This window comes from Zeus faber, assembly GCF_960531495.2.
Source record: "Zeus faber genome assembly, chromosome: 15".
Classification (NCBI taxonomy): domain Eukaryota; kingdom Metazoa; phylum Chordata; class Actinopteri; order Zeiformes; family Zeidae; genus Zeus; species Zeus faber.
In genome coordinates this window covers 21,866,496-21,879,381 of record NC_137194.1, presented here as the reverse complement: position 1 = coordinate 21,879,381, position 12,886 = coordinate 21,866,496, and the positions used below count along the sequence as shown (strand labels likewise).

The window sequence follows — 12,886 nt, the reverse complement described above, 5'->3', positions numbered from 1 at the left end:
GCAAATATATCACCAACATCAAAATCCTTGAATTGTTTAATTCCAAATTTGGACCATACGGAAAATGCTCCATCCGATATATAGGGAGGAAAAGCATGATTTTGCATTTGCAACTAGTGGAGCAGAGGTAGAAAAAGTTTGTTAAACAAAGTGACGGAAAGTATCAGATTCAAGCCAATGCTGTTAGTAGCCCAGTCATAAAACCTAAAGTTTGGCAAGGCCATTCCTCCAAGAGGCTTTTGTCTGTAAAAATTCCTTATATATTTTCTGGTTTTCTTTTGTTCCAAATAAACTCCGAAATAAGGCTATCAAAAAAGAAAGAAAAAAAAAAAAAAGCTAGAGGGAGAAAAATAGGAACCGAAATAGATAGGAGAACTTTGGGAGAGTGTTCATTTTTACAGAGATGATCCTCGCAGCTAAATTTGGAGGGAGCGGCGACCAGCGTTCAAAGCCGTGTTGCAAACATGCTAAACAAGGCGTGAAATTGGCCTCAAAGAGATTTTTTTTGGAATCTCTCAAAAACAATTCCAAAATATGCCGAGGTTTTTTATGTGGGAAATTATGAAAAGGGTATTTATGTGCGGTTGAGTCGAGAGGAAATAGTTCACTTTCACCTCCATTAAAGTTGGTCCCGATACAAAACTGAATGATTTCAGCGTGGCAAGGGCAGCCGGGACAGATACAGATGGACAGGTTTGAAAGGTACTGAAGGATGTCGTCCGCACAAAGAGAGACCCTCTGTTTTGTGCCATTCCTGGTTTTCCCAGCAATGCGAGGGGGGGCTCGTGCGAAGCGAGATGGCGAGGGGCTCAACAGCCAAGCGGGGGGGTCAAAGGGCAACCCGGTCTGGTGGACCTGTGGAGAGTATTATCTGTACCAACTGTGGCTCAAAAGAGAAGAATAATAAGTATTAGAATAAGAATAATAAGAGTCATTTCAGCCAGGTTATTAACTTTTTTTTTGGGGGGGGGGGGCGCTAATTCATGTAAAAAGGTTCTTACGATGCTCAGCAGGAGAGCCATCTGGTCCTGGACATTCACCACGTTGCATGGATTTAGCCGTTGTGGTGAGTCGTACAACGGTGTTGTTTCTTTCTAAATCATCGACAAAGTCAGGGTGAACGCCGGGGATATGAAGTGAATTAGCGAAACCGTCCACATGTGAAGAATCCGCTCTGTTTCCAGGAGTACACAGTGATGTGTAACGTCCTTTAAACGCATCATTCATTTTCTAAGGATCAATTGTTAAGCCTGAAGATGTTTGAATTTTGAGGATTTGGGGAGACGATGATAATAATATACTGATTAATATATATATATATATATATATATATATATATATATATATATACACTGTACATATACTGTGTGTGTGTGTATATATATATATATATATATATATATATATATAATTAGACTAATATATTTTTAGTGTATGATAAAACGATAAAATGATAATAGGTATATCTGGATTTTATAAGTATATCTGGATTTCAGTAGCATTTCCGTTGTATGATCCGTAGCTAAAACCTCAAACTGGGCCTGTGAGGAGAGAGATCTGGACAACAAGAGGTGGCATAAATTGTGTCCAGCTGTTCAATGCGTTTTTATTAATCCAGTATGCCTTTCCCCTCTTAATTTTCCTCCCACAACCACTGTGAGAAATTATTTCACCTCTGATACAGGCGTGTGGGGTCTCCCAAAACATGCGCACACATCGTGAGTATTCGGGAGAGTTATCATCAGATCCTTTAATATGTATTTTAATAGTAACTGGGGCATGGTCAGATATAACTATCGCATTACGTGACGTTGACTTTACGGTTGGATGAATTCTATTATCAACAAGAATATTTTATACGAGTAAAATTGGAACGGAACGGAAATTTGAAAAACATGAATATTCCTTTCCAGGGGGATTGAAAAAACACCAGGGGTCAGATACGGCAAATTGTTCACTAAAGGCTCAGTCTAGGATCCAGCCAACAGTTGAAATTCCCTTAAAAAAAACCCCAATTGTGAGGATTTATCTGGTAGAGTGGAAAACAACGTTTGAAAAAGCCATCATCATCTCATAACATGTGTTCTTGATGATTTAATGAGGGGTAGTGAGTCCGCTTGTTTTTTTTTGTTTTGAATGTTTGTTACCTAAGCTCTATTCCCACATGGAATCTGTAACATTGCTCGATAAAAAATATCCGGAAAAGGCAGTAGGTAGTCATTCCCAAATTGGCCTCCTTCCGTATGGAGTCTGTTCCCACTTAGATGACTGTTACGGATACATGACGTCACGCTCGCACGAGAGGTGTCTCATATCACGCGAGACTAGGCGACAGAATCTGTTTTTAGACCTGCGCTTCGCTCCCCGTCTCCCGGACACAATAACCCCCAATCCAAAGTTATTAAATCAGTGTGATTATTTTCAACCTGTCCTACACTCTCTGCCTCCGTAGAAGGAACGTTCTCCACCTGTTCTCCCTCTCCGCTCGCTCCCTCCCTCGCTCCCTCCCTCCCCAAGCGCTTGAGCCCGATGTCCCCCCACGGTCGCACCCCTAACCGTAAAAGACACGTCCGCGGTCTGAGTGACATTTTTAAGAAGAAAAATAATCAAATTCAAGAACATAAAGACGGGTTTCAGTTTCTCATCTTTGCAGCCGAGCACCGGTCCCGATTTGCATGGAATGAATATTTTCAAAAAACCCGCTATTTGTGCCCACCACCACCACCACCACACACACACACACACACACACACACACACACACACACACACACACACACACACACACTTTAAGTGCTTGTACGACTCCCGTTCCAAAATGACACAAACACAGAACATTGTCAGTAGATTTACAGCTTTCGGCGCAAGAGGGAAAGGGGCTCTCGTGTTTTCCAGGAAAACAAGGTTTTTTTTATGGGTGATCAGGTACAAAGACGGAAAATTACAGTTCTTTCTTCCACATGGGCTATAAATAATCAAGACGCCTTCAATTACCAGCCGACCGATTCTCATGTCTGGATGTATTTTCGCCAATATGATTAGCCAAGCCACTTAGGGGACAGCGTTAAGAAATGCCTGACACTCATGGCAGTGTCGAGGCCAGAAAGTCTCCTTCCCACAGTGCCCGGAGAGGCCGTTACATAACTCCTGCCTGGCCTCCCACCTCTACAGTCAGCATGGGCTCCAGTCGTGGCCCTGGGAAATCCAGAACACCCCGCCGTCGGCCTGTTTACGTAGCTTCAAATGATTGAGGGCCTAATTTTTAGATGCAGGATTTTACACCAAAGCCACATTTTAGCAGTTAAAAGAAAGATAGCAGAAAAAGCGAGATGTGTGGTCTGACAAAGCGAAGCCCGTGAGCTGTTAAACCTAAGAGCAGAACTAAAAAAGCAGAATTGGAAAATCCAATGAAAAAGTTGTGGGAAGAAGTGTAACAGCCTCAACCTCAAATTAGTTCCTGATGACAGATACTCATCAGAGGCGGATCGGAGCGAGCTGAGGGGCTGGGGTGTAGGTTGCCGCTGATCCATCATGATAAGGGAGATGGGAGGCGGAACGGCAGTTGTCTGAAGGAAATGAGCATACGAGGGGAGATAATCACTTAAGTAAACGGTCCAATTCCTAAACACCGTACGGGGCAAAATAAGACGGTTGGTCTGATAAATCAGATAGTAAACTTGTGATTACTTAAATTTTCTTTCATGGAAAAGAAACCAAAAAAAAATATAATAAAAAATCCTAGTGGGAGTGAGGAACTAACACATGGTTTGGTTTCACTAATTTTATGCTTCATTGCTATTTTGGAAGGTGGACTCCAAGTGAAAGGTGAAGAGGCTGACACCATCTAGAGGCGACGCAGGGGTACTGCATGTTAGATCACTTAATTCTAAAAGTTTACTTGTATATAACCAGTACATATTAGTACATATAAACAGCAAATGTCCCTAGAAGTAACTCTAAATGATGTGTGTTTGCAATAACATCGTGTTTCTCTCTATTCAACTGATATAATTTTAGGAGGAGACAATGTATGAAACAAACAACTTAATTGTTTAGATAGATTCTGTTGTTGTACTTTGTTGAGAGAAAAACAGCATGTGTTTTAATCCAGCCGAGTAAAGCCTTGGATTACAAACATACCATTGTTTAGTACATTCTGAAGGCCTCAACTATATCTTTGATGGTAAGCCAACTGAAGCCTTCGCCTGGGGGACGAGGGTATAGAGAGGGACTGTGTGTGCCTAAGAGTGCCTGTGCGTGCGCGCGCGCGGGTGCGCGCGCGTGTGTGTGTGTGTGTGTGCCGTGTGCGTGTGTGTGTGTGTGTGTTTGCATACCTACTTTATAAATCTTCAAACCTGACCTTTCTTTTTTCGCAAAATTATTTTTTCCAGACGTAAGAGAAACAGGATACAGGGGTGTATTCCAACCAGCTGCCAACAGACCGCTTGGCAACACATACGATTCACAGCAGCATTGACACGACAAAACATAACTCTTGTTCATCGACAATCCCACCTGACCTGCAGCACAGTTGCCAAACCTGCCATTATAGTGGTGATCAAATAGTTTTCTCCCCCTGATATGCCGTTGCAAGGACGTCACACCCACGGCGCTTTTATTTATTTGAGGACTTCCCTTCATTAACACTAGCGGAGGCATGTTGGAGGGATTGGAAGGAACACATTATGTCAGCTGGTCCTGTGAAGGCCTCACGCGCCAGTGATCCCCGGGGAGGGGTCCGTCGGGAAAACGGAGCAGGTGCTGCATAAAAGAGAGGGTCAACATCTGGTAAACATGCAGGAAACCATGGCAACTTGTCTTTTTCATCCTTAGTGTTTACAACAAGAAAAGTGTCCCCAGTCCATCCCCTGACTCCATGAATATTTCATAACAGCAGGCCTGCAGTTGCACAGAAATGTTGTGTGTTCAAGGCCTTTTAAGACCCTTGGCCAGGCTTAAGTCAAGTCAAGTCAAGTCAAGTTTATTTATAAAGCCCTTAATCACAATACAGTCTCAAGCACATTTTACATAGAAATCAACATCCTCCCCTGAATCCTTATCTGGGCAAGGAAAAACTTCCAGAAAACCCTTTGGGGGAAAGGGGAAGAAACCTTGAGAAGGGACCACAGAAGGAGGAATCCCCCTTTCAGGATGACCAGGCTGCAGTGGATGCGGAGTGGGCAATAATAATAATATAATATGACGAATGACAGGATATTGTACTTCTATACTATGCAATGTCAACGTGATGCAATGTCACATTCCCCCAAATGGTTCATCTGTAACCACACAGTACATTGTGCTTCTGCTACCAAACGTAATGAGTAATACAACGTCGGTGGTCATTGTAAAATGCAATTTCATTTCCAAAAGCCTGGAATTGTTAATCTGATTGTTTTGGTGTGTTTGAGTCAGTTTATCAGTGTGTTTTGCATTTGTGATGCACATTGTCAGGGCCATAAAAAATATGTTATTGCAGTTTAGATGTATCTATTAAAAATATTCAGTTAAAATATCCAGTGTATACTTGTAGGCTTGTGCGTGCACGTGTGTGTGTGTGTGTGTGTGTGCGTGTGTGTGTGTGCGTGCGTGCGTGCGTGCGTGCGTGCGTGTGTGTGTGTGTGTGTTGGGGGGGGGGGTGCGTGTGAGTGTGCATGTGTGTGTATCAACAGCGGCCAATTGACATAAAAATGGAGGAGCTCGGCTCTTCCACAAGCCTCCACAAAGTCAGCTATTGCATCCCTCTCAGCTTTCATACTGTTACTAATTTGGAAATGAAGTCTGCTGCCTGCCAGCAGAGGGGATGACTTTAATTGCTTATATAAAAACCCATCTATAACACATTAGCGTGAGTCCTCATTCCAAAAACACATGTTTATTTCAGAAACATCAGCACACGAAACAAGATCTTACGGTGAATTATATGAATGTTTTTATTATCATGTCATTCCAATTCTTGACCCATCCCATATGGGATTCTGTGACACATCATACAACATACACTTAATTTAATTCAGACACACACGCAGACACACAGACACACAGACATACACACACACACACGTGCGATTGATAAAGCATTGTCTTATCTCATCTCAATTTATCTTATCTTATCTTATAAAATCTCATTTTATATTATATTATCTTATCTTAACTTATCTTATTTGATCTTATTTGATCACATCTCATCTTATATTATATTATCTTGTCTTATCTTATCTTATCTCATCTTCATTTATTTTATCTTATTTTATCTCATCTTATATTATCTTATCTTATCTTAATTTATCATATTTGATCTTATCTTAACTTATCTTATTTGATCTTATTTGATCCTATCTTATCTTATCTTATTTAATCTCATCCTATATTATATTATCTTATCTTAACTTATCATATCTCATCTCATCTTATATTATATTATTTTATCTCATCCTATTTAATCTCATCTCATTTTTTCTAATCTTCTCTCATCTCATTTTAATTCATCTCATTTTATCTTGACCCGGTTGACCCATATCAAATTACTAGACGTTTTCAGTGCCCCCTGCAGGCTAACTTCGGCATGGCAGCTAAAATACTGTAGTATTTACACTGTAGGATGCTGGAAAGCAAAGGGTTGAATGTAAAAAAATTCAAATGTAACCCTCATGATCTATAACTGCTGTCTTAAATACACACCAAAAACCATGTCTGAGAAAACCATTAAATCCTTACGGACTCGCATGAAGATATTCGCATGAAAGCCCCGTGTGCAAAGGATGTCCCCATGAAAAAAAAAAAAAAAAAAAAAGGCCGTAATGGCACCGGCTCTGTCACTTCCTGGACAACAAGCTTCCACATCCGCTCATCCACCAAACATCCTCTCTATGGACTGACTGGTCCCTGAAGGGGAGACAATATGACTTTCCTCCGTTATCTTCATGACAGAGGGGGTTTTATTGTCCTTTGTGTTTAAGAGCCCATTCCTCTCTATTCTTAGACTGAAGAAAATCGAAACTGTGAAAACATATTTTGCTCGAGCAGCAAAGAAAGGCACGACAGATCTGGTAAAGGGTTTTATCTCAATGAAACGGACGCACGCGCATGAAGCGGTTTAAACAAGGGCCAAATATTCAAAGACAATGGGGATTGTATGTTTTTTTTACTCTCCAGATAATAATAGGGCAAATGAATTACCAGGAATCAGTACCCATTTCATTTATCTTATCTTCTCTTATCTTATCGAGAAATTTAAAATAAATTATGTTTAGTTTGAGTTCCATAAACTGTACCTGTGAACGAAAACAACAACAAAAAGGAAAACGTATATTTCCTAAAACTTTATATCTAAATCTCTATCAAAAGCAACAGCTGATTTATTAGTGACATAAGAGTCATTATGAAAAATAACCTTTGATTGGTAAAGGAGATTTACGCACGACACCAAAAATAACAAGCAACACATCAAATATAATGTATATTGTGTAATAATATTAGCATATACTGGATCTCTTCCCATGCATGTCTTAGTTAGGCTCTCCAAGCCGAGCCACGGTCAACAGCTGTTTCTCTCTTTTTTTCCTTCAACTGCTGCAGTGTTCTGTGTTCCTGAATAATTCAATGTTGTCTGTGGTGTGTGTGTGTGTGTGTGTGTGTGTGCGCATGTGCGTGTGTGTGTGTGTACTGCATGGGTAGGACTCAGCGAAGGGGAAGGCTGGATGCATGGGGACAGGCGTCATGTTTTATGCCTGCGGCCTGGCGTGCGTCTTATGTAAGGGGTGGAGGAGTGGGAAGGGTGGAGGGGGGTTGGAGGACCACTGTACCACAAGTCCCGTCGCTTACTCATCATTTGTCTTTCCCCTTCCCCAAAAACTCATATCCTATCTCTTACACACCCACAAGTGGCCTAATTTTAAGCTATCGTTTCATGTCACCGTCCGCACGCAAGTCATCACACTCACAATTCCGGTCAATCTGTCCCAACTCTAAACTTCTGTCTTCCTCTATGTCTCTTCCACTATCGCTCTCCAGCATCTGCCTGTCTTTCCAACTTCCCACTCCTGTTCTCTGAGTCCAATTTTTTTTTTCTCATCAGGAAGATATTTAGTCAGGATGGCTTTTTCAAGCTGCTTTTCCCCCCCCTTTACAATGACACTACTACAATTACATTTTCTACAAATGGATCTTTGTATTTTGCAGATCCCATTTCAGTGCTAATAGTTTTAATAACTAGCGCAAGAGAAAAGTTATGGATGTTCTCATTAAATTTGAAACATTGCCTTGTTCCTCCTTCCTGGGCTTTCTGTTAAAAGCTGGGGAGTTTAAGCCGTGTCTTCTTGGAGGCATCTGGAACATAGGAATCAGCTGGTAACTTCTGCATTATTTAGCAGATTAACAAAAGCCCAGAGGCATCTGATTTCCCCCAGGTACACAGGACTTCTGTTCCGTGTTATTTCACAACAACACACAGATACCCCCCCCTTCTGGTGTCCTTTTCTAATTACAGCATTACAGAATATTGGTATTGACAATTAACCATGAACTTTAATTTATCTGTAGTTTTTATTGAATTTCAGTGTCTCCAAGTTTTACACAAAATACTACTACTACTTCTACTACTAATACTACTACTACTAAAACTACTACTACTACTATTACTACTACTACTACTAATAATAATAATTAATAAATATAGCTGCAGGCAGCAAAGCACAGGGACCAGGTTAGTGCCCCAAGAATTTTGTATCTACGACCAGCGGCTCAGAAGTTATTCGACAAAACAGACAAAGCAATCTACAAAAACAAATCCACATGTCCATTGAGATAGACATTGTCAGGAAGTAAATGCAAATATAAGATCAATCAGTAGAATCCCCCTCTTAAGCCAAGGAGTTTAAATACGAACGTTAGCGTTTATTGAGATACCTTCCAATACTGTAGGTACGCTGATTCTGTTTTTCACGCTGTATTGCATTTCGTAGCCGTGGTCACGTATTGATAGATGTTTGGCTTTCGAGTTAATATTTAATTACTCTCTATTGATTGTGGATGCACAGCATTCCAGAGCAGTGGACACTCAATTACTGTCAATCATAAAAGTAAACACAGGGTCTCTTGCACAATTCCAAAGGGCTTTGTACTCATTATTTCCCCCTAGTCCTCCCCGTCAGCCGACCTTTATGTTAGTCATGCCGTTGTCCTTATTCAAAGTTTTTTTTTAAAAGCGTGGCTGGGTCAACAATTCACATTCTCTTCCGTGACATTGCTTAAGCCATTGGAAAGTTACTGCATTTTACAGGCAACAGTAAGTAATGGGTGACGCCTCTTACTATTCACTCTGAAATCCTATAATTTTCCTTCGCCACAGACCGCATAGACAGCACATGTTTAAGCGATCCACAGCAGAACAGTACACCAGATCTCTGCCGCACCAGATAAAGCAAGTCTAAATTGAGTCTGGATTCCTGCAGAAAGTCACACTGCAGGGCGAAGGAAATGTTGGAGCGTTCAACCTACCAGTCAGAGCGCATCACTGCCCTAGATGTGTGTGACATGAATTGGCCAGCAGCATTTAGCAGCCAACTTTGTTCCACACAGAATGTCATGTGGCATGTGACGGGTAGAGTAAATTTCTCTTTGCAACAGAAAGATGAGTATGTGTTGACTGTTGAGTTATATGCCCTCTAGTGTGTTGAACTTCATGTATGCTCTGGTATTCGTACGGACGCATGAAAGGACTGTGGGCTTTGCTGTGATCATGCACACGCATATACACATTGAATATCGTAATAGAGCTTAACTATAACAATAATAATAATAAAAAAAACCATGAATAATTAAACTAGAGCATGCTGGGCATATTCGAGGCCCACTGGGACTAATGCAAGAAAGACAAGTAGGCCTATGTAATATAAAAGTAAGTGTTCTTGCCCCCGCAGTTCTGTTCCCTTGCAAGCTCCCAGTCTTCAACATTGAAATTAAATGGGATGGAAAGCTGCCTTTCATGTAACGCTATTCAGGTCACTGCACTAACAATCTGCACTGGAGTTACAATTACCGTACTGCGTTTGAATAGGAGTGCAATGCACCATTTTAAACCATGTGCTTCTTACCTGATCCTGATGACATAATGGAATGTTATGAAACGAAAGCATTTCCCCCCAATTAAAATAATAGGTGCAACACTTTAACATACATTTAAAAGTAATCTGTTTTGCCTGTGTGGAAATAAAATTACAAGTCTGACTCAAACTAAAAATGATCTACTTGTAATTAGCAATGATCACTTGAAGAGGTAGCCACGCATGAAACAGCAGGTTTAAGTTCCCTATTTGACAAATATGGAAGTCATTTACAGCCTTCTTGATGTTCTGCAGAGGGTGGGCCAAAAGAACTGTCAGAGAAGGGTGTTTGTGGCTAAACATCCAGGCATGAGATGTCAGAGGGCTTGACTTCAGTGTCAAACCAGGTTACTCCCTGATATTAATCCGGTACCGAGACTGAACTTTATGCTGGCACAGAGGAGGTGGGGGCTTGATTTTCTGGTGTTGGTCAGTGGTAAAAGTCATGAAAACTAGTTTAACAGAAAAATTCAAACTCTTGATTTAGTGGCATTCTCTTATACTTCTACTACTACTAGTACTAGTACTTATAATAATAATAATAATAATAATAATAATAATAATAATTATTATTATTATTATTATTGTTATTATATTTTTATTATTATTGTTTCCACAATTAGTACTATTATCTTTATTTTTGTTGTTATTATTGGGACTGCTGTTATTACTGTAATTCCATTTTTTTCACTACTGTACTATACTGCTACCTGTATCTCACCATATAATAGACAGTTTTTTTACTATCATTGCATATTATTGCTACACACTGCTGATAAATAGTATCTACCACCTACCCATATTGGGCTAGTAAACTGTTCAGGCGCTCACTTCCAAGCCCTAACCGTTAACTTCTGTTTACAGATACGTCCGTATATTTCATTTTCCTTCTATTTCCTACCTTCTACCTCTGCCTTGCCCTGAGTTACTCTACCACCGCAAAACGGGTTTGTCCATACACGCACGGCGCGGCTCAAAAGCGGTACGCGTGTCACTACCCACGAAGAAAGAGGGAGCCTGAAAAAGGGGATGGAACGCGGCGCTGCTCCGCTACCCCGCGGGGGGCTGCGGCGGCGGCGGAAGGTCTTTGGGACCCGGTCGCCGCGCTGGGAGCTAACTCGCAGTGCGCATGCGCCCCATCCCGGAATAGGATGAACCGTCGCGCTACCTGCTTAAAGGGACAGCAGCCCCCCCCCCCCCACCCTCCCTCCCCCTCCCCCGCTGGACGCGCGGCGAGAGTTTGACAGTTGGAAAGTCGAGCGGAGGCGGTGACCGCGAGGTAAAAGGCTTTACCCCAAACGCCGAGGACGCGGAAAGTCGGCGAAGGGAGAGTTGCGCCTGTGGCCGGGCGACGAGGTAAGAGGAGACGGCGGCCCCGTCCGCGATGGGACGCCAGGTGTCCGGAGCGCCGCTGGGGGAGTACGGCTCGGTCAAGAAGAAGAGTTGCAAACGCCCCCTCTAAGTGGCCGCCATGGCCAGAGTCCTCCAGAGGAAGAACCACTGGGTCTCCAAAGTTAAGGAGTGCGCCGTTTCCCGGGACGCGCGCGGCGAGCTCGGCGTGGAGCTGCGCGGCGGAGCGGAGAACGGGGAGTTTCCGTACGTGGGACGCGCCGCCGCCGGAGGAAGAGGAGGAGGAGGAGGAGGAGGAGGTGGGGGAGAGGCGACTCCGGCGGCGGGTCCGGCCGGTTGCCCCCAGGAGGGAGAGCTGCTGCTGGAGGTGGAGGGGCTGTCCGTGTCGGGGTTGCCGCTGTACGACATCCTGGCCCTGATCGACAGCTGCGACGACCCCGTCAGGTTGAAAACTGTGCGGCAAGGTGAGCGGCGGTGACCCGCACCACCCACACGAGAGATAAAAGTTCGACCACCTTTCCGAATGTAAAAGGGAAAGGACACGTGCGTACAACGTTCAGAAAGAAAGACATATAAATAGCATACACCCAGTGGACGATTTTGTAGCTGGCATTTAGCTGTACACAGTCCATTAATTGGGACATAGACAGAGTCATCTATTATTCCAGCGCTATGGGAAAATGCCTCACATGAAGATGGGGAGGCTATCACCCAGCTTCTGTTTGACTATGGTTGCCAAGAGATCAAAAGCAACACTGGGCCCGGGTTGGGCATGATGCATCACATGAATGGATACAATAACACTACAACTACTACTAGTAATACATTTATAATACATTATAATACATTTTATTTGTATAGCACTTTTCCCCAATGCCCAAAGACACTTTACATTAACACGAAATGAAAAACACCTCCCCATATCAACATTGGCAGGACACATTCAAGAGTCAGGTGGTGCATGAAAAAAACAAAACAAACAAAAAAACTGGAGCCTGTGGTCATTTCAAAATTTAGTGAGAGGCATTGGTCAAAAATAAAAACTGTTAAAATGTTCACTGGAGACAGATTCCCAAAAATGCCTTGCGGTGGAAAATGGAGCATGTTGTTTTTTCTCACACAGTTGTTTGTCAATCCACTCGGATTGTTTCCAAGAGAGATGCATCAGTCAGCTGTGGCCAGCTGTGGTTATTTCTGGAATTACCCATTGCAAGTTAGATGAGTCTGACTTGCGTTGCCTATGGTCTGCTGCACATCTGTCTAAGAGGCAGCTGGAGGAAGCAATATGCAGCTACTAATTGTAACTTCATCTTTTTGTCAGTGTCCAAGATCATTTGGCATTGCATCTTTCTGTGTTTTTGTTCTTCTCTGTCCCAGCTGATGTTACGTTACCTTTTTTGGGTTCCAGGATAAATGTTGAACAGAGGCATAACT

General features: G+C 42.4%; 1 protein-coding gene across 1 annotated transcript in view; it reads left to right on the top strand.

Annotated features, from left to right (window-relative positions):
* Positions 1-11,573: 11,573 nt before the first annotated feature.
* Positions 11,574-12,886, top strand: part of LOC307241563 (membrane-associated guanylate kinase, WW and PDZ domain-containing protein 1-like) — a gene marked incomplete at its 5' end in the record, with an annotated part of 85,779 nt that continues 84,466 nt past the window's right edge. The window contains one exon of the mRNA XM_080015729.1: positions 11,574-11,916. Coding sequence (XP_079871855.1) covers positions 11,574-11,916 — 343 coding nt within the window. The remainder of the gene's footprint in view (positions 11,917-12,886) is intronic.